General features: G+C 43.2%; 1 protein-coding gene across 3 annotated transcripts in view; it reads right to left on the minus strand.

Annotated features, from left to right (window-relative positions):
• Window positions 1–3472: 3472 nt before the first annotated feature.
• Window positions 3473–19775, minus strand: part of SAXO1 (stabilizer of axonemal microtubules 1) — a 133425-nt gene continuing 117122 nt past the window's right edge. For 2 of the 3 annotated variants that reach the window (XM_033237427.1, XM_033237426.1), the window contains exons 3-4: window positions 17143–17345; window positions 3473–4884 (exon numbers count right to left, since the gene is read on the minus strand). In XM_033237427.1, coding sequence (XP_033093318.1) covers window positions 3881–4884; window positions 17143–17345 — 1207 coding nt within the window. In that variant the 3' untranslated portion in view covers window positions 3473–3880. The remainder of the gene's footprint in view (window positions 4885–17142; window positions 17346–19775) is intronic. The other variant, XM_033237428.1, reaches the window with a different exon arrangement.

Consider the following 19775-nt stretch of genomic DNA (forward strand, 5'->3'; position numbering starts at 1 on the left):
GCAAGAGCTTGAAACCAAGCCAAAAAAGGAGACTCATCTTTAAAGACATTGATTCCTGAGAAAATGCAGCCAGCAGTAGACTGAAGAGTACTTTAAGCTGATTTGGTGCCATATTCAGACCTTAACGGGGGAGGGGGTTGGAAAGCGAATTCCTGATCCCCCCAAAAAGAAGGCAAAGTACCAGAATCTCCACCCACACAGGTGGCCCCAGTGTAACATGAACCAAACAACAAGGCCTACCCTGGTCACCTAGCCTGCTGACAGGATGGCAGACCTGCCCACAGCCTGAGGTAGTCAGATATCACCATTTTAAGAGGACTGCATGCCCAGCAGATGCCCCTGCACCTGGGCACCTGGGCACCATACCCTAAACCAGCAGACCACTTCCAGCCAGCCCAGGGCTCTACACAAAGCCCACTCTTCCCAGCCAATCAACCTCACTAGAGAATGTCCTTTCCTCTGATGGAAAAGAATTCACCATCTTTCAGTTGTAAAAGCTCAACTCTCATTTTCTGCCCCAGAACCTCATCCCCAAGAGCCTACTCGATCCTGCATTGAAAGAGTTTTCCTGCATAGCCATAAAACTTTTTGCCTTGTGTTCTATTATATTAATATCTTTGACCTCTAGTCATTTTTATTTAATGGCACACCTAAAGTTTTGGGAACCCTGGGCTAGGGTAGGTGATTAAGCTCCCACTTCATTCTCCTAAGTGGACAATATGCAATATAAAGCATGTGCACACATTTTTGAAAGAAGACTACATGTTTGAAGGTTTCCCATTGTCAGATTTATTGAATGAGATCATACCAGGTATAGGGCAGTGCGTGCACATGTGTGTGCGTGTCCTTTCATCACAGAGCCTTTTACCTGCAAACTCAATATGGAAGCCCAACACATGGACCTGCTAAGAAGGTGCTCAGATGAGAACTGAGGAGGAAACCAGTGCTCCATCTGCTCAGCTCCTCTTTCCTCCTCGTCGCCCAGCTGCTTTCTCAAACCAGATTTCTAGGAAACACAGTTAGCAACCCTGACACGAAACAACTAAAGACTAATTTACCTGTATGAGGAAAAACACATATATTTTATTTTGTAAAATAAAAAATGAGCAGTTATCCTTACCTGCACACTTACAAACACTGACTGATGAAATCATAAGTAGATTCAGCCAGTTCCAGTTCAGCAATTGTCTTCCTCATCTACATTTAATGAGAGTTAACCGTGAGTCAGAGCTAAGTGACTGGTGTATACACTATCAATCAATCCAAACAGCAAAACCATGAAGCCAGGATTGCTATTATCCACATTTTCACATGTTGAAGAATTTGACCAAGCTCTCATAGCTTGTGGTGGCAAGGGCCAAGGTGCAAAGCCAAGTCTGGACTCCAAAAACCATGCATGCTCTTCACTACCATGTTTCACAAGGCCCCAAATAGGTGCTTTGTATTTTTTTTCTGTATTTTCTAAGTGTTTTACTTGTGTTAATCACTTTCATAATATTAAGGACATTTTAATTTGGAAGCCAAAAAAAAAGAAATAGGTAGTAGGGGGAGAGTTGGTTTCTTAAGACCAAGAGTAACAGGCAAGGAAGGGACGCCCTAGGGTGGCCTCTCCAGCCTGGGGTCACCATGAAGATGGCCTCATTACAAAGAAAGAGCTCAGACAAAATTCTTCACTCCAGCAGGGTCTGTGATCCTCAGTCAGCCAGTCAATCCCATCCTTGAGCTTCCTCCCTTCCTGGCAATTGATAACATTAGGAAAGCTTATTAGCCTTGATGTTACCAAATACTGTCATATAATTATACCGAGAGGCGAGAAACGGGGGGTGTATGAGAACCAAAATTCCTCATCTGCCAAAACAAAGCATGTCTAAAGTCGATGAATCAGCACATAGCAGTATATGCATATTACTTAGGAATGTGAATATAAGTATTAGCAAAATAGATAATTTAAAACTGTTCTCTCTGGGGAAATATCAAAGGAAGGCTAAGCAGCTGGGACATAAGAGATTGCCATATTTTTATAAGCATTTTAGCACTATTTGGCTTTTCAAATCAAGTGTCAATTTTTTTTGATTTGTTAAAACAAAGTAGTAATAATAAAACTTACCCTTCTTAGTGTAATCCTTTAGCTTAATGAACTCCAGTAGGCTCAGACAGAATGTGGTTTGATGTAGTTTGTGGAGCCAGGAGATCTCAGACACAGAAGATGGGAGGTGCCTGGTGTTGTGGAAGAGCCATGGGTCAAAAGACCTGGATTCTGACCTTGGCTCTGCTGCTCTGTGCTGTGTGGCCTTGGGAAAGGTGATTAACCACTCTGAGCCTCTCTACCCCTAAAGGCAGGCACTCAGACCCCATACAAACCAATGAGAGGATAAAATAACATAGATCCCAACCCAACAATGAAAACAAAGCTCATGGTGAGGATGCAAGGTGTGGGGACCTGTGAGGCCTGGGTCAGGTGGGTGACAGCCATGGAAAGACAGAACCCTAGATAGAAAGGAACAGGCCCCTGGCCCCTCCACCAGGCCCTGAGCCCAAGCCCAAGGTTCCAGACATGAGCTGAACTCCCCTCACCTTCTCCATGCTGCTCCCAAGTTCCCTGAGACCACGAAGTATATTTTAGGCTTCTGTGAACTCGAGAGAGTCAAGTGCCCCAGACTGAAGTCTGCATCCCTCTGTGAGGCTCACCCAGACCCATCAGCTCATCTAACTGGCACAAAGTCTTTCCTCAATTCTGCCCAATTAAAAACAAAATCTGCAAGTTAATTGGCTGTATGGAACCCTCTTTAACAAAGTGCCTCCTCAATTTTGCTCAAATAAAAAAATATAAATAAAATAGCTTTAAATTACTTGGCCTTAGAAACAAATGTGGTAAAAACCTTAGGCTCAAGAGAGAAACTCCAGGGTAGAATCTGGCTCACCACTATGTCAAACTTTGTCACAGCTCTGGTCACAGCTATCATTTTAGGACAAGCACATCCAGGCTCTCCAGAAACCAGGCCAGTCTGGGGCAATTTCTTCCAGGCTCTGAGCATTTAGAAGAGCCCACAGCTTTTGCTCACAGCTCAAGGACCAGGTGTTGACTGCCTGGTTGCCAAGGGTACTTTTTCTCCCTCCTCTCCCTGGAATCATAGCCTGTACCGGCTTGGGGGTGGGGAGAGGTCTGGTAGGTTCATGCATCCCTGCCTCCCTCTCTTTCCCTCCATCACCTGTGACCACAGACATCCACACCCCATCGAACAGTAGTATTCTTGCTGGTATGTCATGCAGTAAAGAGGTAGAAGGATGCTTTGTGAAGCAGCCCTGCACACAGAGAACCCAAAACAAGACACCAGACCAGGCCCAAGGCACCTCCACCAATACTGACACACAATGGGGATGCTAGCATAAAATCTCCCAAAGATCCCAAGCAATACAGACTACTGTCTGCACAGCCAGCACATGGGTGTAAACACACAGAGCTACAGATTCATTCCCCCCAAAATAAAATTTATTCTTTGGTGCTTCATACTTGGCAAGGGTTAATCATTATGTCAGTTCATATAATGATTAAATTAATAAAATACATCTGGATCAGAGAAAACCTCAGAGACCAATTTTGATTCCATAAGCACAAAGTAAAGGACCTGAAACGGAGTGGGGATGCAGTAAAGGAGAAGTTAAGGGGAGTTAATTAGCCGGTGATTAAATGTCATTTTCCCTGAGTCAAGTGATTCTCATTTTATTCAAGTGCTCTGGAAGTGGTGAAGGTTTTTTTTGTTTTGTTTTGTTTTTTGTTTTTTTCTGTCATTTTAGGGAATTCTTTTTTTGTCCAACAAATAATTCTCAGTTGTCTGCTTTTAAAAGTACTTTGTAAATTCTAAATTACAATTATTCAAAATCAGGCTGACACTTTCAACTCCCTCTGGCTGGGGTTTTCTGAATCATCCACAGAAAGATGGTTGTGCTGCTGAAAGCCTGCCTGAGAAACCGGCTTGTATATCCTGTGCCCCAAAGCATCCACTTCCTCAAAGGTGTAGCCAGGAGGCTCAAGATATGAAGCTAGGCACCTGCTCATTTCCTTGGGAGTAAAGCTGATGGTGTAGGTGGTCTGGCCTTCCACAGGGACATTTGCTCGAGGGCCAGACCAATGAGGCTTACAGCTTTTGGTATTGATAGGCAGGTGGGGCACATAGTGGGCCCGGGTGGTGGTCAGGCAGTCCAAGGGCTCGGTGGGAAAGTCCAGCTGGAGAATGGGCTTAACTGGCTCTGTGCGCATGCTGGACCACTGCTTGTAGTCATCCTTGGTGGTGGAAGAGCCTTCAAAGTGACCGCTTTTCCTAATCTGAGGTGCAGGTCGGCAGGACTGAGCTGGGGCACCCTTAGGGTATGTGTAATGGGCCTGCACTGTTGTCAGAAGATCCATCCTGTCTTCGGGAGGGACATAGGTGATGGGAGCTTTGGAGAACATCTGGGGCGTTGGCCAAGCTTGGTACTTATCTCGAAACTCAGTGGTGTTAGAGAAAGGCATGTCTAGCCCAGGGGGCCTGGCTAGAGGTTTCAAGCTCTTGGCAGGCTCACCCATCAGGCCCCGGTAGGATTGTTTATGAGTGGTAAGGCTTTCAAAGGGGATTTCACAGGGCCTGAACTTCTCTGCTTCATGCACAAAGCGCTTCTCCACGGGGTGGGCCACGTAGCTCATCTTGTAGTTAGTCACATCCTCCAAGGGTATGTTACAGAGCTTTGGCATGGCCAGAGGTTTACAGCTCATGGTCTTCACAAGGCCTTTTATGGGGTAATCGTCCTGGTGTGTGGTCCTATTATCAAACCTGACTGATGCTGGCTGGTATTTGTGTTCCAGACGAAGTGGCTGCCGCCTTGGTTGGTTCCAAGGCAAATAATCAGCTAAAATGAAAGCAGAAGAAGTAATTAATAATAAATCAAGTCAACCAACTTGCAGATATTCTACAGAGCCCGAAGGTCATAAGCCAGTCTCCAATGAAGTAGTCTTTGAGACAAAGGAATGACAGAGCACATCCCTGCTACCACTTGATGTAGTGAGATAGGCAATTCACAACCCACCACTGGCGGGCCACCAGCCAGACGAACCAGGCCTACCTGGTCATCTGTGGGGTGACAGCCCACTGTGTCCCTATAATCCTCACATCTAATGCACATATATCAAATATGTTGCTCCAAAGGAATAGGGCATTGTATTGGCTGGTGAGAGAAGAGTGGCTGTCACTTGTATAAAACTTATTACATAACAGGCAGTGTTCTAAGTGCTTTATATATCAACTCACTTAATCTTCAGGCTGTCCTAATAAGGTGGGTACTATCAATGCCAGTTTTATAGATGCAGAAACAGATGCACAGAAAATGAGAGAATTTGTCCCAGCTCACTTGGCTAGAAGTGGAAAAACACAAATGCAAATTCAGACCCAGAGCCCACGATCTGACCCACTCTCTGGTTCTAACAATTAAGGAATACCAACTACATGTCGGTCAATTGTGCTCAAGTCTTTCCATACATGATCTTGTTTCATCTTCACACTAACCCTTTGTGATGGGTATGATTCTCTCCATTCTACAGATTTCTAAAAACAAGGCTCAGAGGAGCTAAGAAACTTGCCCAAAAGTCACATGGCTAGCGAGTTGAGTTGGAATTTAAACCGTATTGTTGACTCCAAAGCCATGTTCCTCTGATACCTCATATCACACTTAGGGGCATTATATTTCCACATGGAGTAAAGGTGAAAGAAAAAAATAATCAAAGGGAAGATTTGCAGGAGGAAAACAACTTCAGAATGTTTGAAGAACGAAAAGAATTGGCCATTCTAGATGTCCATCTCAAAAGGAACCTCTGCTGTGGGGCTAGAACTGCCAACACAAAGGGAGGCCTGGACTCCAAGGAAATAGGCAGTAGAGATGGCCTCCAGGCATCTTGAGGACCAGACACTCTTCAGACAGCACTCTAAGTCTTTGAAACTGACTTTATCACACAGACCCTCAGGGCCAGCACTAAGACTGAACGTCTAGGTGAGAAAAATGGGACAACAAACCATGTGATTCAACTGCCTTGGCACTGCTGGCATTCTTTCAAAATACTTGACTGACATCCAAGACCTAGGTTGCCCCATTGGGCCCATAAATTACCGGGTTTAAAGTAGCGCTAGTGAGCCCTCTAAATCTATAGGGAATTCTCTTGCTTACCACTTTACAGAAGGTTAGAAAAAAAAGCAGCTTCTGAGGAGCCTTGGGTATATACACTAACACTAGTGGAGTCCGCAGGCACAATTTGTAACAGCTTTATTGAAGTCTAATTTGCATAATAAAACATACCATCTTAAGTACACAATTTAGTGACTTTTATAGAGTTGTATATCCATCACCAAAATCCAGTTATAGAGTATTTGCATCATGCCAAAAATACCAATTATCTTCATTTGTAGTCAGTCTTTACTCCCATCTCCAACCCCAGGCAACCATTAATTTGCTCTTGGTCTCTATATCTGTGCATTTCCTGGACTTCTCACATAAATAGAATCACCCAATATGTAGCATTTTGCATCTGGCTTCTTTCACTTAATGAATGTAATTGAGGTTCATCCATATTGTAGCTTATATTAGTAGTTCACACCTTTTTATTGTTGAATAATATTACATGATAACAAATTTTGTTTATCCATTCACCAATTGATGGACATTTTGAGTTGTTTCTACTCTTTGGCTATTATAAAAAAATTCTGCTATAAGCCTTTGTCAAGAAGTGTGTGAACATATATTTTCATCTCTCTTGGGTAGATACTAAACTGAAATTTGTAGGTTGTATGGAAAAATCTTATCTTTAGCTTTTTTTAAAAGATACCGCCAAATGTTCTCAAAGTGAAGAAGTAGATGTGCCATTCTACATCCCACCAGCAATGTATGAACATTCACATTTCTCCATGTCCTCATCAACACTTGTTATCATCTGTGTTTTTAAATTATTGTAGACATTCCAACGGGTACTTAGTAGTATCTTGCAGTGTCATTTACATTTCTCTATTGACTAATGATGTTGAGTATCTCTGCATGTGCTTATTAGCTCCTCATGTGCTTTCACTGGTAAAATATTGAAATGTTTTGCCCATTTTAAAATTAGATTGTCTTATTGAGTTTGCATACTCTTTACACATTCTAAATACAAATCTTACACCAGGTATGTGATTTACAAATATTTTTTCCAAGTCTATCACTTCTCTTTTCATTTTCTTATTATTTTAACAAAACACCCACCTGACACCTGACCCTTTTCATTTTCTTAATGGTTTCTAAGTGCCCAAAGGTTTTGAATTTCGATAAAGTCCCATATATAATATCTTTAATAAATCATGCTTTTGATGCCATATCTAAATTATTTGCCTGTCCCAAGATATCATAGATTTTTCTCCCACGTTTTACTTTGAAACATTTATAGTTTTAGCTATTACATTTAGGTTTCTGACTCTTTTGAGTTTGGATGAGGTAATTTCATCTTTTTGCATGTGGATATCCAACTGTCCCAGCACCATTCATCAAAAAGACTATCCTCTCCCACACTGAAGTGCCTAGGCACCATTGTGATAAGTCAATCACAATAGGCATAAAGGCTTATTTCTGTACTCTCAACTTAGTTGCATTGGTCATTTTACTTGTATTTGTGTCAGTATAACTGTCTCAATTGCTGTAGCTTTATAGTAAAATTTTATAATCAGGAAGTTTAAGTTTTTCAACTTAGTTCTTATTTTTCAAAAATACTATCAGCTATTCCAGTTTATTTTGATTTCATACATAAAACCTAAAATTACTTTGCCAAGTTCTAAAAAGGAAAAGGAGTCTGCTGGGATTTTGATAGGAACTGCATTGAATCTACAGATCAACTTGGGACAACCCTACCTTAATAGTACTGAATCTTCCAATCCATGAACACAGAATGCCCACCATTTTTGTTCAGATTTTAATTTCTCCCAGCAATGTTTGGTAGCTTTCAGCATACAAGACTTGCACTTGTTTTTTTACATTTTATTCCAAGTATTTTATTAATTTTGAGGCTATTAGAAAGAGAACAGTTTTCTTGACTCCACTTTGACTGTCCATGCTAGAATATAGAAACAATTGATTTTTATATATTGTTCAGTACTGACATCTTGCTGGACTCATTTATTAGTTCTGGTAATTTTTGTGGATTCCTTTGTGTTATCTGCATACAGGATCATGTTGTCTGAGAATAAAGACAGCTTCGCATTTTCCTTTCGAGCCTGGATACACTTACTTGTCCGCTTGCTTTTCTTACATTATTGCACTAGCTAGAACCTACAATACAGTATTGAGTTGAAGTGGCGAAAGCTGACATCCTAGCCTTGTTCTCAATCGGGGGAAGCCATTTAGTCTTTCACATTAAGTATGATGTTGTACAAGTACAGATTGTTTTGTGCATGCCCTTTATCAGGCTGAGGAAGTTTCCTTCTAGTCCTAAGCTTGTTGAGAGCTTTTATGGAGTGTTGAACTTTGTCAAATGCTTTCTCTCAACCAAGTGGCTTTTTTCTGTTACTTTATTAATGTGGTATATTAATTGGTTTTCTGATATTACACCAACTTTGAATTCCTAGAATCCCATAGTTTTATAAATATTGATTCTGTAATTGTCTTTTAAAAGAAAAAATATCTTTTTAATGATTTAAGAAGAAAATAAAAGTATATATTTAATACCTAATTACATTTACCAGTATGCTTTATTACTTTTTGTAATATACTTTATTACTTTTGTGCTGCCATCTGGTATCATTCCCTTTTAGCCTGAAGGATTTCTTTTAGTACTTCTTGCAAGCTAGGTAGCTGTAACTTCTCTCCATCTTTATCTGGGAATGTATTTTGCCTTCATTATTGAATCATAGTATCATTAGATATTAAATTCTTGGAGGATAGGCTTTTTTCTTTCAGTACTGTGAATATGCAACCAACTGCCTTCAGTCCTCCATTATTTCTGAAGAGAACTTAGCCATTAATAATGTCATTTTTGGGCCGGGCGCAGTGGCGCACGCCTGTAATCCCAGCACTTTGGGAGACTGAGGCGGGCAGATCACGAGGTCAGGAGATCCAGACCATCCTGGCTAACATGGTTAAACCCCATCTCTACTAAAAATACAAAAAATTAGCTGGACGTTGTGGTGAGCGCCTGTAGTCCCAGCTACTCAGGAGGCTGAGGCAGGAGAACGGCGTGAACCTGGGAGGTGGAGCTTGCAGTGAGCCGAGATTGCACCACTGTACTCCAGCCTGGCAGACAGAGCGAGATTCCACCTCAAAAATAATAATAATGTCATTTTTCTGCACGTGATGAGTCATTTTTTTGCCTCTTTCCAAATCTTTGTTTTTGGCTTTCAACAAATTTGACTACGTTGTAAATAGATGTGGATCTCTTTGTACTTATTCTATTTGGGTTGTGCCATTTGAATATATTAATACATATTTTTCATAAAATTTGGCAACTTTCAGCAATTAATCTAACATTTTTCTGCCCCCTTCTTCTCCTTCTGGGGCCATGATTATGAGTATGTTAGTACACTTTATGGTATTCCACGAGTCTGAGTTTGGACTTTTCCCTTAATTTTTTTCTGTTCTTCAGATTGGGAATCCCTATTGAACTCTCCACATTTTTGCTGATTTTTATACCAGTTCAAATCTGCTGTGGAGCCCCTCTAATGAATTTTTTATTTTAGTTATTGCCCTTCCAACTCCAGAGTTTTCATTTGGTTCTTTAATATTTCCTGTTACTGATATTCTCCATTTGATGAGCAATTGTTGTCATACTTTTATTTCTTTAAACATGCTTTCCTGTTATTCTTTGAACATACTTATAATAGCTACTTTGAAATATTTGTCTGCTAGGTCCAACATCTGGGATCCTACAGAGATACTTTCTGTTGACTGCTTTTTCCCCTCCATTAATGGGTCATACTTCCCTTTTTCACGTCTTACAATTTTTTTGTGTAAAACTCAACACTTTAGATAATATGCTGCAGCAATTCTGGATTCTGACCCCACTGGGAGTTGACTTTACTTGTGTTTAGTGGCTTAACAGCACTAATTCCATACAGTCTTATCTTCCCTGCAGTGTATGGCCACTGATGTTTTTGTTCATTTTTTTCTTTTTAATTTGTTTTTGTTTTTACTTTGTTTGTTTTGAGATGGAGTCTTGCTCTTGTTGCCCAGGCTGGAGTGCAGTGGCACAATCTTGGCTCACTGCAACCTCTGCCTTCCTGGGTTCCAGCGATTATCCTGCCTCACCCTCCCAAGTAGCTGGGATTACAGGCACCCACCACCACACCCAGCTAATTTTTTTTCTTTTTTTTTTTTGTATTTTTACAAAAAAAAAACAAAACCTCCTGACCTCGTGATCCGCCCACCTGGGCCTCACAAAATGCTAGGATTACAGATATACGCCAACATGCCTGACTTCCTAAGGGTCACTCTGTCAGCATAGTTTAGTGGTCAGCCATGACTGGTCGGAAGTTAAACTTAAGAACTTTAAGCCAGTAAGGCATTCACATTTTGCCAATGGAACTGTGTGTGGGTTAGGAAAAACACATACAAAGATCAGGCAGTTTATAAGTCTGATTTGGCTTTTACTTCCTACTGGGCTTTCTCATGTCTTCCCTGCACAAGAACTAGGCCTAACCAGGGATGATTAAGGATGATGAGTTGATAGATGGGCTCCATTCTGACTTCCCTTGAGCCTGCACACAGCCTTGCCCACGTGCACAGCCTTCCAGACTACTCAACCAGAGATGATGAGTTGATAGATGGGCTCCACTCTGACTTCCCTTGAGCCTGCACACAGCCTTGCCCATGTGCACAGCCTTCCAGACCACCAGGAACACATATGAGCTTATCAAGATCCACTGTGCCTATCTCATTCTCTGGATCTCCCTTCTTAAATTCCTAGCTGGTTTGCTGGTCTGTTGCTTGCCACAACTAGCACTGCAGCCTCAGACTAACTCAGAAGTTGTCTTCCCTGATTTCTTGCCATTAAGATCACTGCTGTTTTTACTGAAACCCCTGGGTATGCACTGTATTCCCAATCAAGTCAGGCCCCACTGACAGCAGAGCTGCTTGTTTCCACAGACTAGCCTGCTCAGGCAGAGCCACTACACAGATGAAACAGTGGGGGTGGGGATGGGGTGATGGAAGCAGCCCCAGAATAAAACATCACAGACGCCTAGTGTTAATAACCAAGGTGCCATAGTTTTTCTTTAATAAATGCTTCTCAATTTTTTGCATACCAGTGGTTGATTTCCAGAGTCTAGAAATGGTTGATTTTCACCATTTTGTCCAGTTTTGTCATTGCTTTTTGGGAAGAGGATTTGCCAAGCTCCTTACTCCTCCACTCCAGAAGTCCTGATATCCACCCCCGCCCATCCCCCAGCACACTCTTAAGTTTATTTTAGGCTGATAATACTACCAACTATTTATCCAAAATTGGCTTCATCTTAATTGAAAATCTACTCTTTCTCCAAGAGCTATTAATGGCTCTATCAGCATCTTGAAAGCATTAGGGGGCCTTGGAGGGAACCATCTTGCTGAATATAAACCACATGTTTCCTCCCCACCCCCACCCCAGACTCTATGCCGCACTTAAATGGAGGCATCTACCTGTAGATGCCTACACACTGCCTCAAGGTACTGGGGGTGGGGAGGACAGGGCTTTTCTGGCTCTCTTCTGTGATGGATGAAGTGTTAAGAAAACAGGTTTCTAAGCTCAAAGTTGCCTCATGTGATTTCTGATACCCAACAATGTAGTTGAAACCACATTGTTATCCAAGCCTCCCGACTTCCTCCACCCAGCATTTATTACCAAAAACCTCCACAGGACCCTGAAAAACCTCAGAATTTCACATGACAAACTATTCACACGCCAGTAAAGCCCTTCAGGGCCAGAGTGTCATGTGGGTAATTGGCAAGAACTTCTTTAAAAGGGATTCCATTCAATAATGTGCCTTAAAAAAAAAAAAAAACAGCTAAACCTAAAGCTGAGCATCAAGTAATTACACTCTCAATCTTTCCAATTGCACAGTGTTTTGAAAATGTCACAAATTACAACCAAATGCTGCTAAAGCATATTTTATTGGTGGTTTTCTGGACCCCAGTAAAGGTGCTGGCCATAGAGTGAAAAGGGGAAAAAAAAAATTCATATTTTTTCTGTGGAACAAATGTAAGCAGAGTATATAGACAAAATCTAGATGGCAACCATTGAAACATGTATTTAATAACCTTGGTCTTTGGTTTCTTTTTGGGTGGTGGAGGAGGAAGAGAATCAATGTATGGTCATAAAACATGAAAGTTGTTATGGAAAAGACTTACTAAAGCAGCAAATTTTCACAAGGCACAAACAAGTCACCCAAGGGGTGATATACCAAGAGATAAGGGTGTGACCCCCTCACAAATGCATGGGGTTATTAAGGACAGATCCAACCACATGGTAAGTGGCATGGGCCTTCTCAATCCTCACTTCTGCTCCTGGCCAGGACCCATAGGGTAATAGACTGGATGGGGATTTGTGTAGAAGTTCCAACCTCTGTCACCTGGAGCCCTTGTAAACAATGGTTCAGAACCATTCACTCACTGATTCCCTCACTTGACACAACACCCTTGTAAACAATGGTTCAGAACCAACTATCCATTGATTCCCTCACTTGACACACTTTGTTGTGTCACTCCCTGTGTTAGATGATGGGAATACAGATGTTGGGCATTCAAGGCAGTTTGGGAAGCCCTTCTATCACAGGTGAGTGACAGAACAAATAAACCACTTCAACTAATAGAATGTAAGTATTTGCTATAGTCTGAATGTGCCCCAAAATTCATGTGCTGAAACTCAATCCCCAATATTGTGGTATTGGGAGGTGAGGCCTTTTGGGAAATGACTGCATCATGAGGGCTTCACCTTCATGAACGGATTAGCACTGCTATACAATGGCTAGAGGGAGCCAGCCGAGGCCCTTTTTTCCTTCTGGCTTTCACCACATGAGGACACAGCAACAAGGCACCATCTTGGAAGCAGAGAACAGACCCTCACCGGACACCAAACCTGTCAGCACCTTGATCTTGAACTTCCCAGCCTCCAGAACTGTGAGAAATAAATGTCTTATTTATAAATTATTCAGTCTCAAGTATTTTTGTTATAGCAGCACAAATGAACTAAGAAAGTAGTATTCAAAAAAAAAAAAACCTCGTAAGACACACATGTTGCAAACTGGTACCTATAGGTTCATCTAACTATAAATATGTTTCCTTTAGCTACATACTGATTTGTTTTAAAATCGGAATTGCAGAGGAAAATATGAAATCCAACCTCAAATGTACATGTTCCAAGAACAAAAACCCTGTCCATCTATGCATGCCTGGTTCTGAGCAGTCCAGTTGAGACTTGACTGTTGTTCATTTATCAACTCTGTTTAAGTAGGCAAGCAGTTAACAGGTACCAGAAGTTTAAGGAAAGTGAGAAAGAAAATAGGATTTTCTCAATTTTAACTTTGTCAGTAGGGAAGTCAGCCATTATATTAGTCAGTTCTTGCACTGCTATAAAGAAATGCCTGAGATTGGGTAATTTATGAAGAAAAGCAGTTGAACTGGCTCATGGTTCTACAGGATGTACGGGAAGCATGGTAGCATCTGTTCCTGGGGAAGCCTCAGGGCGTTTTACTCATGGTGGAAGGCAAAGCATGAGAAGACGTCTCACACGGCAGGAGCAGGACAGAGAGAGTGAGTCGGGTGGTGGGGAGGTGCCACACGCTTTTAAACAATCTCAGGAGAACTCACTCACTATACAGTACTAAGGGGGTAGGGGGGTGCTAAACCATTAGAAATCACCCCCATTATACAATCACCTCTCACCAGGCCCCACCTCCAACAGTGAGGATTACAATTTGACATGAGATTTCATGGGGGCAGAGACCCAAACCCTGTCAGCCATGATTCAGTTTAAGCTGTGGAATACTCCCTCTTCTGTAGTTTGAAGAGGACAGCCTGAGATGTAGCTGTAGGGACAAAGGGAGAGACAGGGGAAACTGGCAGTGAAAGAGATTAAAGAAAGAGTACTGGTGGGGTGTGGTGGTGTGCGTGCATGCATGTGTTTGTGTGTGTGTGTGTGCTGAGTGGTAAGTAGTTTGCTGGGGATAAGTAGGGAGGACTTCTCTTTAAATACTACAGGTAGACCTCCTCCATCCTTGCCAATCCCCAAGACAAGCAAGGAGCATTTTTCACTCGCAGACCTCTCCCTGCACCTAGGGAAAGGTGGAAGACAAGGAACTGAACTGACAGGCAGGAGCTCTGAAGAGTCTCTCCCTATACTAAGATTCATAAACCAACAGAGCACACAAAGACAGTGTAGAGGAGAGGTGAGTCCGCCATTGGATATGCCCTATCAGAGTCCCTTATTGCCTCCACCAACAGTGGAAAGCGCTTACTGCAGTTTCATTCCTCTATCCCACTTGCTCAATGTCTGTGGTGCCTTATTTCTGGTCTTCTTGTAAACACTGGATTAAAAGGGAGAAGAGCCGGGCGCGGTGGCTCAAGCCTGTAATCCCAGCACTTTGGGAGGCCGAGACGGGCGGATCACGAGGTCAGGAGATCGAGACCATCCTGGCTAACACCCCGTCTCTACTAAAAAATACAAAAAACTAGCCGGGCGAGGTGGCGGGCACCTGTAGTCCCAGCTACTCAGGAGGCTGAGGCGGGAGAATGGCGTAAACCCGGGAGGCGCAGCTTGCAGTGAGCTGAGATCTGGCCACTGCACTCCAGCCTGGGCGACAGAGCGAGACTCCGTCTTAAAAAAAAAAAGGGAGAAGAATGCATTCAGTAGAGGCAAAAGTGCCCCCCAACACCCTGCCCATGGTCATACACCTGGTTGTATGGACTCCTTTGTAAAGCACCTGTGTAGTGCCTGCTATGAGAGGGTAACTGGCAAAGAAAAAGACAAACAGATCCCTGCCCCTTGGAGCTTACAGCCTGGCCATTAAAGGAAGCATTAAAAGTACACAAAAATGACAAGACAGAGGAGTGTGAGGCACCCATATAGCATCCAGTCTGACATAGGGAAGGGCTCAGAATGTGATCTTTCAGCGGCCAGCTGAAAGGGTAAGTGCTCGATCAAGGAAGCAGAAGGATTCTATGTAGAAGACATCACATGTGCTAAACAAATGCCCTGAAGCAGAAAAGAAATGTAGGAAGGGACCTGAAAGAAGGCCCTGAGGCTGGAGCAGATGGGCTAAGACACCAGCACCTCCAAAGCATCAGAGGAGGTAGTCAAGGTTTGGGTTTTTATCGTAATAGGATATGATTTGATAAAATAATGATTTTATCAAATGATTATCTGAGGAGTTTCATACACAGGAGAGGTCAGATGGCCATGTTTAGAAGACTGCTCTGCTCCCTTTCTGTGGAAAATGGGTAAGAGCTGACAAGACTGGATATATGCTCAAGTGTGTGCCCAGGTATAGACATGGAGAAAACAGGATTAGGGCTTTGCCAGGAGGAAGTAGCAAAAGGGCTGAAGAGAGAGGGAGTCCCGGCTATCAGTAGCAGATGGGCTCCAAAGATAGGCCATGGAGTAGACTCCGTGGGGAGGGACAGACACAGGAGGGGCTGGTGGTAAGAGGGAGGGTTGAGATGTCAATGGACTGGAGGTCCCAACAGGGCCAAGGACTAGCGTGGTGGGAGGAGATAAGAGGATAAGCCCAGAGGACAGGATGCCAATGTGCACAAAGGCTTCAGAAGTGGGGCCATTTCGGGGTATGATAACATTCAGAATATTAATCAGTTTTTGTACTGCTGACAAAAGGTGGCTTAACCAAAAGTAGCCATGGGTGAGTGTTGGAGGAGGAAGCTAAAGAAAATAAAATGGCAGAGCTCAGATTGCTGAAGAGGCCCATGCCAATCCAGTCCTCAGTTCCTGGAAGAATCAGAGAAACTCAACTAGGCACGGGGTCCTCCAGGATGACAGAATTAGAGGCCCTTCTAGGAGCTCACATCCTTCTAACCCCCCTACCTCCACCACCATCTTCACCCTAAATGCTTGGCTTGACTAAAGAAAAGTGGCCCTCTCTCTTCACAGCATTTAGAGGTCTGTGAACTGTTTAGCATGTCCTCCCCTAGGGCAAAGGTGGGTATCATAAGCATGAGTTACTGATGACAAACCTGGTCTCCAGTCTCATGGTCTCAGTCTTTGCAGCTGAGCTCCATAGAGTGGCTGTCTGCTAGCACAACACATATGACCACATATCTTGTTTCTCCGCTAGGCCAGAAAGTCAAGGGCAGGTCATTATGCTTCCTTCAGTTTCTAGGACCACACCTCGTAGGTAATATCAATAGATACTCAATAAAGAAAGAAGCAATCCTGTTTATATAAAGTTCAAAACTGGCAAAACTAATTTAAGGTAGGGTATTAAAGGTTAAAATAACGGTTACATTCTCGTTGGGGAGGGTGACAGAAATGGGGTAGTAATGTTATATTTCTTGATCTGGGTACTATTTACATGGATTTGTTCAGTGCAAATTTATTGATCTGTATAATTATAAATTGTATACTTTTCCATATGTATGTTACATTTTGATATTTTTTTTAAACACATGAATGAATCAATCACTTAATCAGTGGTAGAAACTAACTTAGCTTGAACTTGAAATGCTTCCCCAATAAAGGATTCAAACTGCAAGCTAAGGCAGGGGTTGGCAGATATTCTGTATAAGAGCCAGGTATTAAGTGTCTTATGCCTCACAGAATGTGGTGTCTCTGTCAACAACTACTCAACTTTGCTACTATAGTGCAAAAAGTAGCCATTGATACTGTGTAAGTGAATGAATATGGCTGTGTTCCAATAAAACACCAACACTGAATTTTGAATTTTATATCATTTTCACAGTCCTCAAATGATAGCCTTTTGATTTGTTTTTCAATTATCAAAAAAAAAATGTTTAAACTTTCTTAGCTCTCCAGCTATACAAAAACAGGCTGCTGGCCAGATGTGGTCCGTAGGAAGTAGTCTGCCAACTCTTGCACTAAGTGACTTTGCACATTAAACACGTTTCCTGGCCCACACACAGGCTCAGCCTGTCTTTCCCCCAATCTGCCCCTCTATGCTCTCCCACCTTTATAAGTAGGCAAACACTCCATCTTGTTGCTATATGGATATTTACTGTCCCGAGGTTTGATGGGGTCCACTCGACAGACAGGGTAGGGATTGTAATCTTTCTTATACGTCGTGAGCAAATCCATATTCTCTTCACTTGGGACAAACTTGTCATACTGGTGGGCCTTCACTGGTGCCACTTTGTGAGGCCCAAAATCTCTCCTGTAAGGAAGCAAGTGCATGCTGTTGGGGTCCTTGGCTTGCAATAAGGCTTATGCTTTCTGCTCAACCCAACTCTATAAACATTTGCTGAGAAGTCATGTTCTACTCTACCTGCCTTCCCCGCTCCCCTGAACTGTTTCTCCTCTATTTCCCACTTTTGGGAAGGGTACCATCAATTATTTCTCACCCCACTCAGACACCTGTACACATCTTTGACCTCCTTTCCTCATGGCCCCAGAGCCTATCATTCACCAATGCCCCTCCATCCCATTGGTTTTTCTTTCCCCTTGGTCCAGACCCTGACCATTTCTCACTTGGATCAGGTAACAGCCTGCCACCTGAGCTTCCTCCTTCATCCCTACCATTTCTATATTCAATCCCCATAATGTGGCCAGAATAAACTCTCTAAATGGAAATCAGATGGCTTTCCCCAGTTTAAAACTCTTCCAGGTTAAATTCAACTTCCTAGCATAATTTATAAGCCTTTCTGGACCTGACTCCTGCCTTACTCACCCTTGTCTCTCACTATCCCCACCCCACCTGAGCACCCTGCACTCCAACCACAATGTCACTACTTCTACTCCTGCGCTCTCCACCTTCCTTCCACCCAACCCCTTCATTGTGGAGCTAACTTCCTTTCAGGTACCTCCGCCACCTTCTCTGTGTTCCCAAAAGCTTCTCCTGCTAATGTTTATCTCCTTCTTCTGCTTAGCCTACAGAAAACCCAGAAGAGGAAAACAGTGAAATAATTGGAGACCCTAAGTCCTTCATTTCTCTGCTATCTGGTGTCAGCACCCCCATTATTTCAGGGAGTACCAAAACAACAGGATTGAAAAAGTATAATGGTCTTCGCTAAACAGGAAGCAGTCCCTCCCCAAAGTATCCCAGATAAAAAGGCCCAGATGCTTACTGCAATGCCCACTAGGAACCGCCCTAAGGAGCCAGGGCTTAGCTTGGACTTGTGTTGTCCTCCAGGGCACTCGCAACTTCCCACCTCTCAATGCTAACATTTCCCTCTGAAGGGTGTCTGCTTCACACAACGAACTGTTTTTGCCTGGAACCCATTTATTCAACTGGACAAAGGGAAGTTAGATTTTCCCTGACGGTGCTTGCCAGAACGGCCCTATCAAGGGAAGGGGAAGGTTTCCGGACAGGAAAACATTAGGCCCAAACACCAATAAAACCCACTTCCCGGCCAAAATCTGGAGCAGCATTACTGAGCCATGCTTGACTAGCAAAGGTAACACGCTCCACTGTAACCTGTCTTGCGTGAATTATACACATGATTGTCAGTAAACCCGAACCGGGTCCTGAAAATGCTTGGTGGGATGGGAGGAGGAAGTTAGGAAGCAGGAGAATTAGTCTCTCCAGGGCTCTAAGGAGGAAACGGGAGATGCTTCAGTGGAACTCCCCTAACACCCTCTGGGTAGATTTAAAAATATATCTTAGCAGCAGTTATAGGACGTTCAGCCTGGGCTCCCTTCCTAGGGGCCCCGCTGTTAGCCTGACGTGTCTGGAAGCTGACTGTGTATATCGGGGCTTATGGAGGGAATGGACTGAACAAGAAGCCAAGGGTCAGCTCCTACTTCTACTGTTCTCAGTGAACAAGTACTGCACCCTGGTGTCTACTCAGCACTAAACCAATTGTAACAGGGAACTAAGAGGGTAAGTCCTTAGGCTACAAAGACAAATGGAAATGCCCAGAAAACTCCATCTGAAAACCAGCTGAGTGGAAAGGGACTCTTGGTCAGAGAGTGTACATTCTAAAGGGAGTGCTCCCAAGGGAAGTTGAGCTCTCCTCACTCCCAGAAGAGATGGACAGATTTCAAGGCAGCCTGAGACCACACATTCCTAAACCCTTATAAAAGCCTGTGTTCAGTGATGGCTACCTAAGCCTGCACCCTATTCATTTCCAGGGAGTATCAGGAGGTACCAAGGGCAAGCAATGAGGAACAAAGCTGGGTGCCTATGAGTGCCTGAGCTGCCGCGCTGAGCCCACCCAACCTCAAAGCACCTAGGAATGCTTTCCAGTTGTGAGCCTGCCACTCTCGGGGACCCTGCACACAGAGTCCATGGCAGCCTCTTCTTCAGTTACTCTGACCAAGAGGACCAGCTTCCTCTCAGGGATGCCGCAAAAACCTCCCTTCAAAGGCTGCCAGCCTCTTGAAAACTAAAGCACATTTACTGCCCATCTCCCACGGCTTCTACTGGAAAAGAGCAGACAAAAGCCCACAACCAAATTCACCAGTTCACAGATCATTCTGAAATTGGTTTCCCAAAGACAAAAGCCAATCGTCTTTTCCAGTAGAAAATTTAAGTACATTTGTAAGTCTTCCTCTATGGTTTAATTTATTGATCAGCTATAACTAAGGCAAATGACTACGGGGGTGGGGGTGGGGGGAGGCAGTATCTACTTCTTAAGAGAAGAAA

Source organism: Trachypithecus francoisi, unplaced genomic scaffold, assembly GCF_009764315.1.
Source record: "Trachypithecus francoisi isolate TF-2019V2 unplaced genomic scaffold, Tfra_2.0 Lachesis_group16, whole genome shotgun sequence".
Taxonomy (NCBI): domain Eukaryota; kingdom Metazoa; phylum Chordata; class Mammalia; order Primates; family Cercopithecidae; genus Trachypithecus; species Trachypithecus francoisi.